Below are 15,494 nucleotides of genomic sequence, written 5' to 3'. Positions count from 1 at the left end.
CCCTCCTTACTACTATTCTTCTTTGTGCACTGGACAGGTGCTTGCATCTCTTTATAACTGCATTATCCCTCAGTTCCAGTCAATAGGAGCTGTTCTCATCATCATCAGAATGTTTTTTTAAATATTCACATAAAATCCATTTCCTAACATAGTAGGATGAAATTTTTCACGAGGCTGATATCAAATAACGTAAAATTTGTTTGACAGTTTTCACAATTTTTCATATTTGGACAAATATTTTTGAGCACCTGGCCTCTTAACTGAAATGTATTAACAGAATGTTGCTCTATATATGTTTATTAGCTACTTCATGTTGCCTAGGCTAACAAATTTCCTGATTTCGAAGTCTTCCTTTTGACAGTATCTATTCCTTGAAAATGTGTTAAACCTCGAAAATGCTCAGATTATGTGTGTATATATATATGTATGTATGTATGTAATCCGAGCATATATTTTTTATATTAACAATGTAATATATTTTTGTAGTATGTTGAACAATTGACCATTTAAAATCAAAGATGTTATGCACAATATTGTCAACATCTTCATTAGAAGGGTAACTAATAAGAACAATGTAACCACGATATGTCTGTGTATATTTGTTATATTAGATGAAGACTTCACAAGTGTCTCCAAACAAAGTTAACTTCCACCTTTTGTTTTTTCTATATTGTTGTCATTGTTACTGTTCAGCCTACGCCTGTCTAATATAATGTTTTGAATTGTATGCGAAAGTTCATTGTGTCTTTACAACCTTTTTGTGATATATTACTTTATGGTAATGGCAGTCATGGAATGTATCAAACACTTATCCACTAAAGTAAGTCTATTTCGCACATTTCAACAGAAAATTTCAGAGGTAGAGATCCGAGACTTTTCCAAGACTCAGCTCACATTGCCTGACAACTTCGACCCATCTGACGCAATGAACTGGCAACACACACTCTACTCTCGCCTGGGTGGAGGTCGTGTCCCAAGAGAAGACGATGATGATAAAAAGTTGGTGCCTACCGTCGACGACACAGTCGACCGCATCGTCGCCATGGCCAAAGTTCTCTACGGTCTCCACATTGTGAGTTGCCCGCCAGGCCAGCCAGCCTCGCACACTATTGGCAGCTCAGAGGCATTGTATAGTGTGTCTCAGTGTTCCCTACTTACATTACTTCTGTCTCAGTGTTCCCTATATACTTACATTACTTCTGTCTCAGTGTTCCCTATATACTTACATTACTTCTGTCTCAGTGTTCCCTATGTACTTACATTACTTCTGTCTCAGTGTTCCCTATATTCTTACATTACTTCTGTCTCAGTGTTCCCTATATACTTACATTACTTCTGTCTCAGTGTTCCCTATATACTTACATTACTTCTGTCTCAGTGTTCCCTATATACTTACATTACTTCTGTCTCAGTGTTCCCTATATACTTACATTACTTCTGTCTCAGTGTTCCCTATATACTTACATTATTTCTGTCTCAGTGTTCCTTGCTTACATTACTTGTGTCTCAGTGTTCCCTACTTATATTACTTGTGTCTCAGTGTTCCCTACTTACATTACTTGTCTCAGTATTCCTTACTTACATTACTTCTGTATCAATGTTCCCTACTTACAATACTTCCTCTCTTCAGTAAAGGCTTCTGCTTATTTCTCAGAATAAGTGGCTTACCACTCCCGATTCCACCACCTGAGCCTGCCAAGGTGTATATATCAGTATTGCTTCCCATCTATAATTTTTGTTTCAATATTATTAATTTTATTATTTACAATCTGTTGAATTATTTGATTAAAAAAACAGCATTGAATGTAACAAAACTCCATTTTCTGGGAGAGACCCCGGAGACTCCCCGGAGCTATCCAGGCTGATATGTAACTATTAGCTTTCTGGCATCAAAGTACATGGAGTTCTTGCCTACCGGGGACCACGAGCCAGAACCTGGCCCCCTCAGAGTGGCACGAGGAGCAATGGCCTATTACAGACCCCCGTGTGGTTGAGAGCATTATATGTCTGCCATCTGCCGGGTCTGGCAGCCAGAAAGATAGGCGCCCCAAAACAAACCCCTATTCTGGTAAAAAAAAATTGTTACGGAAAGCTGAATGAATAGACAGAACTCTCCAACAAAAATAAGCAAACGAGCATGACGTCATCAAATTGCCGTGCCGCTGTCTGCGCAACACTCTCTTCCTGGGAGGGGGAAGGGTGAGCCCCAGACACTCGTGCCGGCGATCCAACCGGCAGTTCTTAGGCTGGATGTCAAAAACTCACAAAAACACCACCGACCGGAGGAAGGGGAGAGATGCCAGGAAGCCTCTGGGTCTCACCTAGAAAATGGAGCTAACTACCCAAAGACAAAGAAAAACACAGAGACATACCCATGAGGCAGTCAGTCCTCTCTCCTCAACGCAAAGTTGAGACAACTTGCTGCAACTGCCGACCCAAAGCAACGCAGGCCCTACCAGGTCCAGGGACATTGACAAGGAAGGGAGCGGCTAGGACCCTGTTCGACATCCAAAAATCTCGTGCCCGAATGTCAACCCAAGACATGTTGCCAAAGACGGCAACCAAAGCATCAAACTTACGAACGTCGTGGGAATGGAGATATACCGCAGGCTGGTTAGGCTTAATAATCCTGCCGACAACCTGAGGGGACCCGAGCCCAGGAACAGGGAAGGAGGGAAACCAGGTCAACCCAAAGCGCATCCCCGACCACCGAAGTCGTGGCGCGCAAATAACGGCCGAGAGCAGCAGCCGGACACAACACATGATGCACTCCTGGCCTGACCAACCAAGCGTTAACAACCCAAGGACCCCTCCGGAAAGCAGCAGTCTCATTCTTCGCTAGAAAAGGAGACGGCTACAACCGAACAAACCAACCACTAGGACAGAAGGAGCAGAAACCCCTGTGTCAGAAGAGAGCATGAAGCTCCCCAACCCGACCCCCAGAGGCCAATGCCAACAGGAAAAAGACCCTTAGAATAAACAATCATGAATCAAAGGGGCCACAACAAACCGAGGAGAAGAAAGGAAAGAGAGCACCTGGTCCAAAGACCAGGACAGCTCAGGAGGCGCACGAGCAGGCCAGAGGTGAAACAACACATGAGACAGCTTGCAGAATGGGGCAGAAGTAACATCAATACCGAAAGCAAGCTGGAGAAGCTCCATCAGCGTCTCATGATAAGAGGCGACAGTATTTGGCACAAGATGACGGTCCTGGAACAACCATGAAAGGAAGGAAGGACAAAACAACCCTATCAGAGATCGAAGTACACCTACACAGTGATAAGAAAAACCGGAAGGACCTCCAGGAAACTTCATACTCCAGCGATACAAAGCACACAGGTAGGAGACAAACAACAAAGCCGCCTGTGCCCCATACAAGTGATGATAGACTAGAGTGAGAAACTCCAGATGTGAAAACTCTAGGAGAAGAACGAACCGACCTCGTACCGGGTTGGACTGATCTGCAGAAAGATGCAGAGCTGCAGGAAGACCCGTGGGTTCGGACACCGAGCAAGCAGCACCTGAAATCAAGGCTGGGCCGGCCACCAAGGAGCCAGAAGGACAACTCTTCCCTGGTAAGTCTCCAAGCGAGCCAGGACCTGGAGCAACAGCTGAACCGGGGGAAAGAGGTACAGGTAAATCCACCTTGCCCAGTCCTGCCTGAAGGCATTGACTCCGATGGCTTTGTAGTGGGGAAGGGGATGCCACGTATACCGGGAGATGCCTCGACCATGCTGACGCGAAGGGTTCCACTTCCAGAGGCCCAAACGTCTAGCAGAGCCAACTGAACGAGATGGCATCGACTGTCTATTCCGTGGACAGGGGAATGAACCAGGACAGGGCATCCGCCAGGATACTGGACAACCCTCGAACGTGAACTGCCAGGAAAGCCAAACCCCTGAGAACTCAGCAGACGAGTAACCCAAAGCGACCAGCCCCAAAGAATCAAGGACCGCATGGAACCCCCCCCTCGGTTCAGGCAATGAACCACCAGGGAACAGTCCAAATGGAACCGGATCGTCGATCCACGAGCGACTCGAACCCTCCGGGTGACATCCACACAGCTGTAAACTCCCGCACCGTGGTGTGAGCCCGACAGAAGGAGAGACCTCACCATCCCTAGCTGGCCTGGTGAGCACTGGTCACAAAGCCCTAGCCAAGAGACGACGCATCCGTGAACACAACGAGCAAGGGCTCGGGTAGGTACCAAGGCACTGAACCCCCCAAAAAACGAAGAGGAAGCCAGTGACGCAGCATTCGACGTAAAGCTCCCAGAGGCTGAACCCAGTGGCCGCGATAGAGGTGGAAGGGACGTCCCCAAAGGAACCAGAACAGTCGACGAAGCCACACCCGACCCAGTGGGTAGACCATCATGGCAAAGTTCAGGCTCCTGCACATACCCTCAAGCAACTGCCGGGTGACCCGGGAGCCCCTCAGGAACAGATGAAGATGGGAACGCAGGCAAAGCAGATCTGCCGGAAGAAGAGACAAGGAAGCGGTCTGAGTGTCTCACACAAGACCCAGCCAAGATCGAACCTGAGAGGGAACCAGATGGGACTTCCACCAGTTCAACAAGAACCCGAACCCGGTGAGCTGGGAAAGACACAAATCCCTGGCAAGCAGACATGCATACTGGCTTGAGGCCCAAACCAGCCAGTCGTCGAGATAGGCCAGAACCCGAACATCTAACAGACGCAGGCGGGTCACCACGACCAGAGTAAGGTGTGTGAAAAAGCAAGGCAGCAGACTGAAGCCGAATGGAAGGCAACGAAAGTGGTAACCTTGACGCCCCACAACAAAACCGAGCCAGTCCCTGAACCTTGAATGAATCTGGACATTCTAATATGCATCTTTGAGTTCCACGGATGCCATCCAAGTGCCCGGCTCCCAACAAAAGATGGACCTGCCCCGGGAACCTCACCCTGAGGACCCGGGGCCGAGCTATCCTCCAAACCTCCCCCCCCCCGCCTCTAAATAAAGCTGCCGAACAAGTTTGAACGAAGGGGGCCCAATGGTCAGACTTAGATGCTCCAGTTGGAGGACTAGGCTCAAATGCCTCCGTCGCCACGGAAGGGAACTCCTCTGATACCTCCCAAGTCTGAACACCAACTAAACTTTGCCCCGACTCTGGAACCCTCAGACGTTTTGGAACCGGCAGCAAGGGGGGTGGGGGGGAACTGAATGAACCACTGAAGGGGAAGGACAAGGAGGGGCGAATGGAACCAAAGTTGAAGCGACTTTTACCCCCAAGCCCGGGCCCCTATAACCAAAACGGGGCAGTCTCAGGGCATCTGGGGAAACAACGAACCTATTGCATTGGAGCAACCTAAACCGAGCATGGCAGGCAGCCTCTGCTGCCTGCACCCTCATATATTCAGTAGCTTGGGTGAACTGGAGCACGTACAAAGAATAAACGTCCCACGATTCCGGGTCTAAAGAATCACCGACCTGACAGGCAGCTTGGCGGAGGCACAACCGGTGATTGTCACCCTGAGACAAGGGGACAGAGCAATCATCACTCTCGCACGAAGCAGAGGGGACTCAAGGGTCGCATCCATCCATCCATCCATGTCCACTCTTTCGGCCTTCGGTAGCAATATTTTCACCGGAATAGGGATTTGTTTTGGGGCGCCTATCTTTCTGGGGTGCCAGACCCGGTTAATGGCAGACATAGAATGCTCCCAACCACACGGGGGTTTCAATAGGCCATTGCTCATCATGCCTCTCTGAGGGGGGCCAGGTTCTGGCTCGTGGTCTCCAGTAGGCAAGAACTCCATGCACTTTGATTGATGCCAGAAAGCTATTAATAACATACCAGCCTGGATAGTTCTGGGGAGCCAACGGGGCTTCCCTCAGAAAACACATATTGCATGCAAAAAAAATTCAACAGTTCAAATGCACGTTTTACTATATATATTTCTGCTTAGTTTTGTATAATTTTTCAGAAGTTCACAGTACTTTCATCTTTTTCCACATTTACCTCAGGGTTTCAGTCTTTTTCTGTTTGGCACATCAACATTTCGGAGGGAAGGAAATATGGTGGTTAAGGTTTTGGAGAACCACTATTTTTGTAATTTCCGAATCAAAATGCTCATAAATAATTCCTTCAATATGCCTCAAGGCACAGTAAAAGTAGATTACATAATAAATGAATTTTGTTTAATGGATTTGTGGAAGAGGTCATCAAAAGAAAGATTAATTTCCATCCTACCACTGAGGAAGCCAACACAACAGAACCTTCTCAGCTACAAAACCCTGCCATAGGAACTGCTTTTCTAGAAAGACTCATGAGCCAGAGGAGAGTGTCATGGAGAGGACATAATTGGCAGCAATGTGACCCCTACGAACACTTAATCTCTTGATATAGCTCACTGTTTGCTAGAAGAGTTAGAAGACTGTGAACTTGAAAATGTTGAACTAGCCGACAAATCCACAACGCCTTGAAAGAGACTAGTATTGCTTGCGCTTTTATATGTTCATTTGTGGACTGTCAGCCTCAGTGCTCTCAAGTATAGGCTGGACAACAGCATCTCTTTCAGTGTATATATGCATCTCTTACTTCAATATGTATACTGTATACAACATGGCTCTATTAAAGATCACATTATTTCTACGAAAGTATCACCAGAGATCCTGACCAGCAACATTAGAATAATCAATAAATACAGCCACAATTAGTCTAAACATAGCAGGATCACTTCACATCAAACACACTCTAGAAATTATCATTAGCCAGCCTATATCTAGATTCATCCTTCTTTCAAAAAAACAGCCGAGAACTGCCCCAGCCTACCAATGAGAATGCAGGTCATTAACCTGTAATGTTGGCAATATAATCACCTCCCTCACATGGACAATGCACATTGTTGTATTCTTATTTTGCGCTCATTACTCTTTTTTCCTCTGAAGATGCTAAGTTGAGTTGTGCAAGTTGAACTGTGCAAGCTGAGCTGTGCAAGATGAGCTAAGCAGGATTTTAATCCATGAGAATAAAATAAGCTTTGTAAAGTTAATTTTTCAACTTCTTTCCCAAGTGAAGAAGAATAATACATATGGACGAGGTCTGTGGAAGGATGTTTGCCCTAACACAGTCAACTGACACACGTGTTCAATAACAACTGCTTGTAATATGCGTGTAAAGTATGAGTATTTGCATTCAAAAATAGGAATTTTTTTTATATTGGTTTTGATGGAGCTTACTTCCTCCTGCTGCATTTCTTCAACACATAAATAACACTGGTGCGGCCCGACAGATTGATCACCCGCAGTCCTCCAAGGAGGTCTGGCGTTCTGTTGTGTCTATCCAGAGGAAACGTGCAGTCATCGCCTGCTTCAGACAGACTTCCCTCCACATGATGCCAAGGTACCTGGGTTTCCAGAGCCCGCAGACGGCCCTGGTCCCAGAGTGTGGTGCTGCTGCTGCTGCTGCTGCTGTGTCTTGCTTCCCCATTACAACTGCTCTCTCAAGTCTTATTCTCTACTACGCTATAACATCCGCAATGTTATTAGATTACTTTTCAAAAAGATCTATCTTTGAAAAAAATCTTAACATCACAAACTTTCAGTCAGACTTTGAAATAATATTTTTAATCGCAGAGCTGTTGAACAAGAGACTTGAATGCAGTTGTATACAAAGTTGAAACCACTTCTGCATGGCTCTTGCCTACCTTCCCTGAGATTACGATCTGTCTTCATTTACAGATCTGGATTTACACTTTCATATTATTTCTGTGTGTGAAATTTCACTTCTGCATCATGTTTATTATTTGAGCTTGGTTATAGATATGAAATATTGTTCATGGCATTTAATGCATATGATCTTATTCCATAAACATATTTTTTATATAGGAATTGAAGACCTTCACTGTTAAGTGTAAAATAATGGGATTTTTTGTTCCCAAGATATGATGAGTCCATCCAAATAACCAGACTAACTTTAAATTTGATATTGATTCATACTCTATGATAAATATTAAACGCAATAGTGCTCTACTTTTCAGAATTTTGACTTAGTGGCAACACTACCATACTAACATAAGGCGTGTTCATAGATACCCCAGGCAGGGACAATGTCATACTCTGGAATGTCAGGGACAATGTCAGCATTATTATAGTACAATACTGTACTATAATAATGCCCTTTTCATGCAGTAATTTGTATATGTTGAATTGCGGATCATTCATTGGATTCCCATTACATAAAACGTTCACAAGGAGCACTAGTGAGAAACGTTTGTTTAAAAACTCAATATCTTGTCTATTGTAAATGGGTGGGCAGTGTGTGATGTTGTGCCTTACTGGTAGCCCCGCCCGCCTAACACCTTAGGCTCCACAATCATCTACCCTACCACCCTGGCTGCTTTCTTGGATTGCATTCATATTAAAAATCTTGGATTGCATTCAAAATCTGACAAAATTGTCAGATTTTGAAGTGGTGAGTTGTCATATTGTTTTGCATTACCTGACGCAATAAGGAAGGTGGTGGTGTGGCTGGGTACTGGTTTCCCGGTGGTAGTAATGAGGCTACTCACCACAACCATATTAACCCCTGCCTCCTCTTCACATCTACGACCTCTGCTTCACAAAGACTTTGCATTCACTTCACTGTAGGGCGTGAGAGAGAGATGCAAGTGGGTGTAGGATAATCCAGGTGGGTAGTGGGTGTGAGGGAGGCAGTGTGTCATGATAACCATGCTACCCACTAACATCTGGTGCTGGCGGCCTACAGGCCTGCACTCCCCCTGCCTCTCGCTCGGGTTGGAGGAAGTTGCTGTCATTTGCCCGAAAGCGTGCTGCCATCGCCTGCCTTCGCTCCGTGCCCTTCTATAACATTCGCAGGTAATGGGTCGTGGACACCTCGGAGCCTCGGCCCTCCCTGGCTCCCGGGTTAAACTCTTATTCAGTTAATTACATCATCATTTATACTAATTTAAACTTGTTTAGCAGTAATAAATATGTCGTTTCACCCTGGCGAGCCATTAACTGGCATTCTTTCTTGTCACAGCGTTTCATTATATTCAAGAAACAGTTCCAAGCTAACAGCTGTGTATATAGAGTTCACCCGGGAGCAATACAAAATTTGTCGATGAATTACTAAAGAAAGCAATATTGTTGTATTTTGAGTTTAGTTAATACGGCTTTTACCCCAGCCATGTTTTCTTGCTGCTGGCTCCCAAGCAAGTGGGACGAAGCGCATGACAATCACCAGACATGATCACCAGACCTGCGCTCCTCTTATTTATTTCTGGAGAGAGGTTTTGAATTTCTTGAGATATTCATGCTACAGTTTTTTAATAACCAATTGGTGAGCAATTAGTTAGTAAATGTTCTTGCTGATGGTTACTCAAATGAATTGCAATATATATATCAAATAAATCATATACACTGACTCTGTCGAATCATTGCGTTACAAAAGCAGTGCTTTGTGTTTGTAAACAAAAAACAATTTTAACCGAGGTCATTTGAGTCATGAGAATGGCTACTGAGCAGCCGAGTCGTTTTTTCACAGACACAACCGTTCTTAACAGCTATACGCCTTCACTCTGCATTTATATCCTCTCTATATCTTTAGACTTGCTGTAGAAAACGTGAAAACACGTATACAACAAAATTTACACTGGCAAAACATACTATTAAAATGTTTTCATTTTACCACATTTTTATGCACATAAAAGTGTCGGATACTGTATATATATTGAAACCGTTTCAATATATTTACCTACGAAAACGCTATTGAATTATATTTATTTGTGAAAAGCCCTTTAGTAAATTTGTATGATAATGAAATTTTTTTATGAAGTATTGTGTATAGAGAAACACTGAGTTACAGAATAATAATTTTCCTATAAAGGTTTCATCAAACCTAATAGTAATTCACATTCAACAAAGTGTTGTGGAGATTATGACAACCTTGGAAACTTTCATTAACCCTACATAAATATTATGTCAGAAAAAGGCTTGTTATGTATTGTGTATAATGAACACCAAAAAGTCTCAACCTGTTGTAAAAGCCTAACTAATATTATGGAATCCACAGTTACACCAATAACAGACATGTTCCATAATCTAAATATTAAGTGAGGTTTGAACTTATTGAATATATTGTATTCAGATTATTTCAACATGATCTTCGCCTGAGAATTAAAAAACTGGTAAATGTAATCCTTGAGGCTTAATGTAATTTGTAATCGTTTGTCTATATACGAATCACTTACTTTGCGTGAAATGTATAAAAATCACTCAGCCATTGATAAAAATGAGTATCTAACAGGACTATTTATGAACCATCGAGAGGCTTTTCATGCTGATAAATCTGATATCCTCCTTCCTAAAGTGAATCACTGTGGAGTCATTAGGAACTGTAGAAATGTTAAGATATGATGAAATTGGCACTCGCAAGAAACGTTCAAATATAATTGGTGCCCATTACACTGCAGACTTTTGTAAATAATTGTATTAGTTGAAATTTGAATATTAATAAGTCATTGTTAAGCATATACGTGAAATCATTCAGGTCAACAACAATGACCAAGTTCTGATGTGTTGAGGGGTTATGCTGTTCGAATTGCAATGCCCGATACGTAACACAATATCATAAACACTGCATTTGTGAATATGTGAGGATTTATTTCTTACTTATGGACAGTAACTGAGCAGTCCGTCCTGCTAAAGTTTCCAAACGTCAAGAAACTGTCGTACTAAAGTACCCTTAACCTAACGTACCAGAGGACGCAAAACAGAAAACGGGATATTGTTAATTTTGCGAGCTGGTACCATTTTCTAGTACAACAATTTTTGGCCTTGGGTACAGTTATGTCAAAATGCGACGTTCTATTATGAAAACGGGTTGAACTGAGGGGGTGTCTTCCGTTGTGTAAAGCTGTAGAGACAGAGAGAGACCGTGTGTGTGGGTTGTCGGCGAGCAGCCTCGTCTGGTGATGATGTCTGGCCCCAGCCACGAGCCTTTAACATCTTGGGTCTCAAGGCTGAATGCGACCTAACCCTTTCTAACTCGCCTAACACCTGCTGGTGAAGACCTCCCAGACCCCAGAGACCATGCCAGACCGACACAACCTCCACTTGTGGCAAAACTTCAGCCTTAATATCCAAAATGTTGTGAATGCGGCCTGTGGCTATGTTTCCTTTTTTTATTTTGCTTTGTTTTGGCATTTTATTTTTATTTATTTTTGAAATTTTTGCTAGTACAGTACTGCAGATATAAACCCCATGAATAGCCTAGCAGTACTCAGGCGTGCTGTAGATAATTTACAGTGTTCCTCACTGAGACATTGTGCAAGTGAACAAATATCCTGATATATATATATATATATATATATATATATATATATATATATATATATATATATATATATATATATATATATATATATATATATATATATATATATATACACACACACACACACACACACACACACACACACACATACATATTCACACACACATATACACACACACAACATACACACACGCAACACACACACACAACATACACACACGCAACACACACACACGCAACACACACACACACTCACACACATTCACACACACGCGCACACACGCGCACACACACACGCGCGCACACACACACACACACACACACACACACACACACACACACACACACACACACACACACACACACACACACACACACACGTGTGCGTGTGAATGCACACGTGTGTGTGTGTGCACACACACACACACACACACAGTAATGTGTGTGTGCGCACACACACACACACAGTAATGTTTATTTCTGGGAGGATACCTTTCGGCTCCCCGTAGCTATCCATGCTGATATTTATATCACTAAACTTTGGCATCAGTCAGTATGTATGGAGCTCTAGGCCTACCGGGGACCACGAGCCCGAACCTGCCCCCCCCCACCCCCTCAGAGAGGCACGAGGAGCAATGGCCTATAGAAATGCACATATTATTTGGAGCATTTTGTATCTGCCATCGACCGAAACAGGCACACAGAAAGGTAAGCGCCTCAAAACAAACGTTTAATCTGGGTAAAACGACGAAAATAGACAAACTAGTGGACAGAACTCGCCAAATGAAAACGAGCAAACAAGCATGACTGTCACATGAGCCGCACCGCCTGTCTGTGCAGCTCACCCCTCCCCGGGATTTGGTAGGAGCCCCAGACTGCCGCACCGGCGATTCAACCAACAGTTCTCAGGCTGATGTGATTGTGACTCGGTCGTGTGCTCCAGTTCCAGTTTCTCTGGTGCTGTGCTATGTGTGCAGTACTGCTGTTATGGTGGTGTGCGAGCTGAGAGAAATATTCACAGGTCCTCAGGCTGCATGTGCTTAGGGTTGTGTGTCCCCTAACTCCCCTTGCCACTTCGGGGGGGTATAGGGTGTTTATGTAGCTTCAGGGCACCAATCCCCCCAGCCACAGGGCATGGCGAGAAGGCACCCGTAAGCATACCTAATACCCTATCAAAAACACAAACTAAAATACACGTAAATGGCAGATCTCATCACAACCCACAAGAGTTAAGATGATACTAATAACACACAATACTAATAACCTGAAAAATAAACAAACATTAAATGGAAAATTCTTTTGTATTTGTTTTTTTCTTATATGGGACACAGCACCCTTCCGTGAGTGCCCTTAAGTACCGCCCTTGGGGCTTGGGGTTTATCTTCCACAAGTCATCTCGGGGTCTACCTCTGTGGTATTTTGAAGCTTCGTGATTGACTGCCCCGGGTGTTGGGGGAGGGGGGTTTCCTCTCTTGTTTACCTCGGGGTAAGAGGTAGTTTTTGCACTGGTGGGTCACGGGGTACTGCGCTGTTAGTTTTCTCCTGTTACGGCAGCCTGCTCTGTTCCTCCTGGGTCTGTTATCCTCTTGCGGGGTTTTTCTTTCCTTGTCTCGCCCTCTAGAATCTCTCCTTCGGCTGCAGTCCTGCATGTGCCTGTTTCTGGGGGGGCTCCCAGGTTACCTGGCATTGAGGGTTTGTGTGGGAGCCTGAACTTTGCGATGCTGGTCTACCCGCTGGGTCGGGTTTGGCTTTGTCGGCTGGTCTGGTTCCTTCGGGGACATACCTTCCGCCTCTCTCGTGATCGCCTGGTTCGACCCCCGAGGGTCTTGCCTCGGCTGTTGTGTCGCCGGTTTCCTCTTCGTTTTTTTCAGGGTTCAGTGCCTTGGCGCCTACCCAAGCCCTTGCTTGATGTGTTCATGGACGCATCGTCTCTTGGCTGGGGCTTTAAGACCCTTCCTCAACAGGCCGGCCAGGGGCGGTGGGATCCATTCTTACGTCTGGTCCACAGCACCTAATCAACCAAAGAACCAAAGATCAACCCCTGCAACCACAACTAGGTGAGAGCAATGCGGGAGTTCGCGGCGGTGTGGTCTGTGCTTTGAAGGGTTCGGGTCGCCCGCGGATCGACGATCCGGCTTCATTCAGACTGCTCCTCGGAGTCACCGGGTGACTCGTCTACTGAGTTCTTGAGGGTTGGCTCTCCTGGGCGTTCATGTTCTGGGAGTGTCCAACGTCCTGGTGGACGGCCTGTCCCGGTCCATTCCCCTGTCCACGGAATAGATGGTCGACGCCGACTCGTTCAGCTGGCTCTGCCAGAGGTTTGGGTGCCCGAAGGTGGATCTCTTTGCGTCTGCATGGTTGAGGTGTCATTCGGTATATGTGACTCCCTTCCCCTACTGTGAGGCCATCGGGGTTGATGTCTTTTGGCAAGACTGGTCGAGGTGGGGGTTCCTGTACCTTTTCACCCTGGTTCAGCTGTTGCTCCAGGGCCTAGCTCCCTTAGAGACTTACAGGGGCGGGTAGTCCTTCTGGCTCCATGGTGGTCGGCCCAGCCTTGGTTTCAGACACTGCTTGCTCAGGGTCTGAACCCGGAGGTTTTCCTGTGGCTCCGCCTCTTTCAGCAGATCGGTCCGGTCCATTACGAGACTGGTTCGATCTTCTAGAGTCTTCGCATTTGGATTTTTTGACTCGAGTCTATCACCAACTGTATGGTGATCAGGTGACTCCTTTGATGGTGTCCCACCTACGGGCTTCGTCTCTCAGCAGTATGAGGTTTCCCCGTGTCCTTCCGGTTCTTTTTGTCTCTCCACCGCTTTCGGTTCAGGTTATGTCCTTTCTCTCGTGGCTATTTCAGGACCGTCATCTGATGTCGAATAATGTTGCCTCGTATCGTGCAGCGTTAGTGGAGCCTCTGTAGCCTTGGTATTGATGTTACTTCTGCACCTTTTCACAAGCTGTCTCGGCCGTTGTTTCACCTCCGGCCTGCTCATGCGCCACCTGAGCCGTCCTGGTCTTTGGACAGGGTGCTCTCGTATTTGTCTTCTCCCCATTTTGTTATGGCCCCTTCGGTTCCAGATTGCTTTTCTAAGGCTCTTTTCTTGTTGGCATTGACCTCTCGGGGGGTCGGGTCGTGGAGCTTCATGCTCTCCTCCAGTGCAGGGGTTTCTGCTCTTTTGGTCGTGGTGATAGGTTTGTTCTTTTGCGGCCATCTCCTTTTCTGGCGAAGAATGAGGCTGCTGCTTTCCAGAGTGGTCCATGGGTTGTTGATGCTTGGTTGGTCACGCTGGGGGTGCATCATGTGTCGTGTTCTGTTGCGGAGCTCCACTGTTATTTGCGCGCCTTGCCCTCAGTGGCCGGTGACGCACATTGGGTTGATCAAGTTTCTCTTCTTTCCTGTTCCTGGGTTTGGGTCTCTCAGGTTGTCTGCAGAGTTATTCGGTCCAGCCAGCCTGCGGTCTATCCCCATGCCCATGACGCTCGAAAGTTTGCTGCACTTGTTGCCATTTTTGGTAACATGTCTTGGGCTGACATTCAGTCCCTCTAGTTTTTGTCTTTGGTGATGTAGCACCAGGGAGCCAAAGGGGCTCCCCCCAGAAAACCATTGTTGAATGTAATGAAACACCATTTTCATTCTGCCCGGGGGAAGGGGCAACCTCCCCTTTCCCCGGTCGGGAGTTTTTCGCGTGTTTTAACATTCAGCATAAGAGCTGATGGTTGGATTGCCGGCGGGGTGGGTCTGGGGCTCCCCTTTCCCCCTCTCAGGGAGGGGGGAGCTGCGCAGATAGGCGGTGCGGTTCATGTGACATCATGCTTGTTCGCTCGTTTTCATTTGAGGAGTTCTGTCCGCTCGTTTGTCTATTTTCGTCGTTTTAACCAGATTAGGGGGTTTGTTTTGAGGCGCTTACCTTTCTGCGTGTCTGTCCCGCTCGATTGCAGATATAGAATGCTCCCAATCACGTGTGCATTTCTATATGTCATTGCTCCTCATGCCTTTCTGAGTGGGCCAGGCTCTGGCTCGTGGTCCCCGCTAGGCCTAGAACTCCATACACACTGACTGATGCCAAAGTTTAGTAATATACACATCAACCTGGATAGCTCTGGGGAGCCTCCAGGTCTCACCCAGAAAATGGCATTTCATTACATTTAACGCTAGTGTTTTATCACATTAATTGCACACAAGTCTGGAGGACATTGA

General features: G+C 45.7%; 1 protein-coding gene across 1 annotated transcript in view; it reads left to right on the top strand.

Moving 5' to 3' along the window:
- Positions 1-15,494, top strand: part of RyR (Ryanodine receptor) — a 374,701-nt gene that overhangs the window by 234,697 nt on the left and 124,510 nt on the right. The window contains exons 54-55 of the mRNA XM_069314342.1: positions 848-1,072; positions 7,254-7,363. Coding sequence (XP_069170443.1) covers positions 848-1,072; positions 7,254-7,363 — 335 coding nt within the window. The remainder of the gene's footprint in view (positions 1-847; positions 1,073-7,253; positions 7,364-15,494) is intronic.

This window comes from Procambarus clarkii, chromosome 78, assembly GCF_040958095.1.
Source record: "Procambarus clarkii isolate CNS0578487 chromosome 78, FALCON_Pclarkii_2.0, whole genome shotgun sequence".
Classification (NCBI taxonomy): domain Eukaryota; kingdom Metazoa; phylum Arthropoda; class Malacostraca; order Decapoda; family Cambaridae; genus Procambarus; species Procambarus clarkii.
The sequence above is the reverse complement of the archived record's forward strand: the minus strand, read 5'-3'. Positions and strand labels throughout refer to the sequence as shown.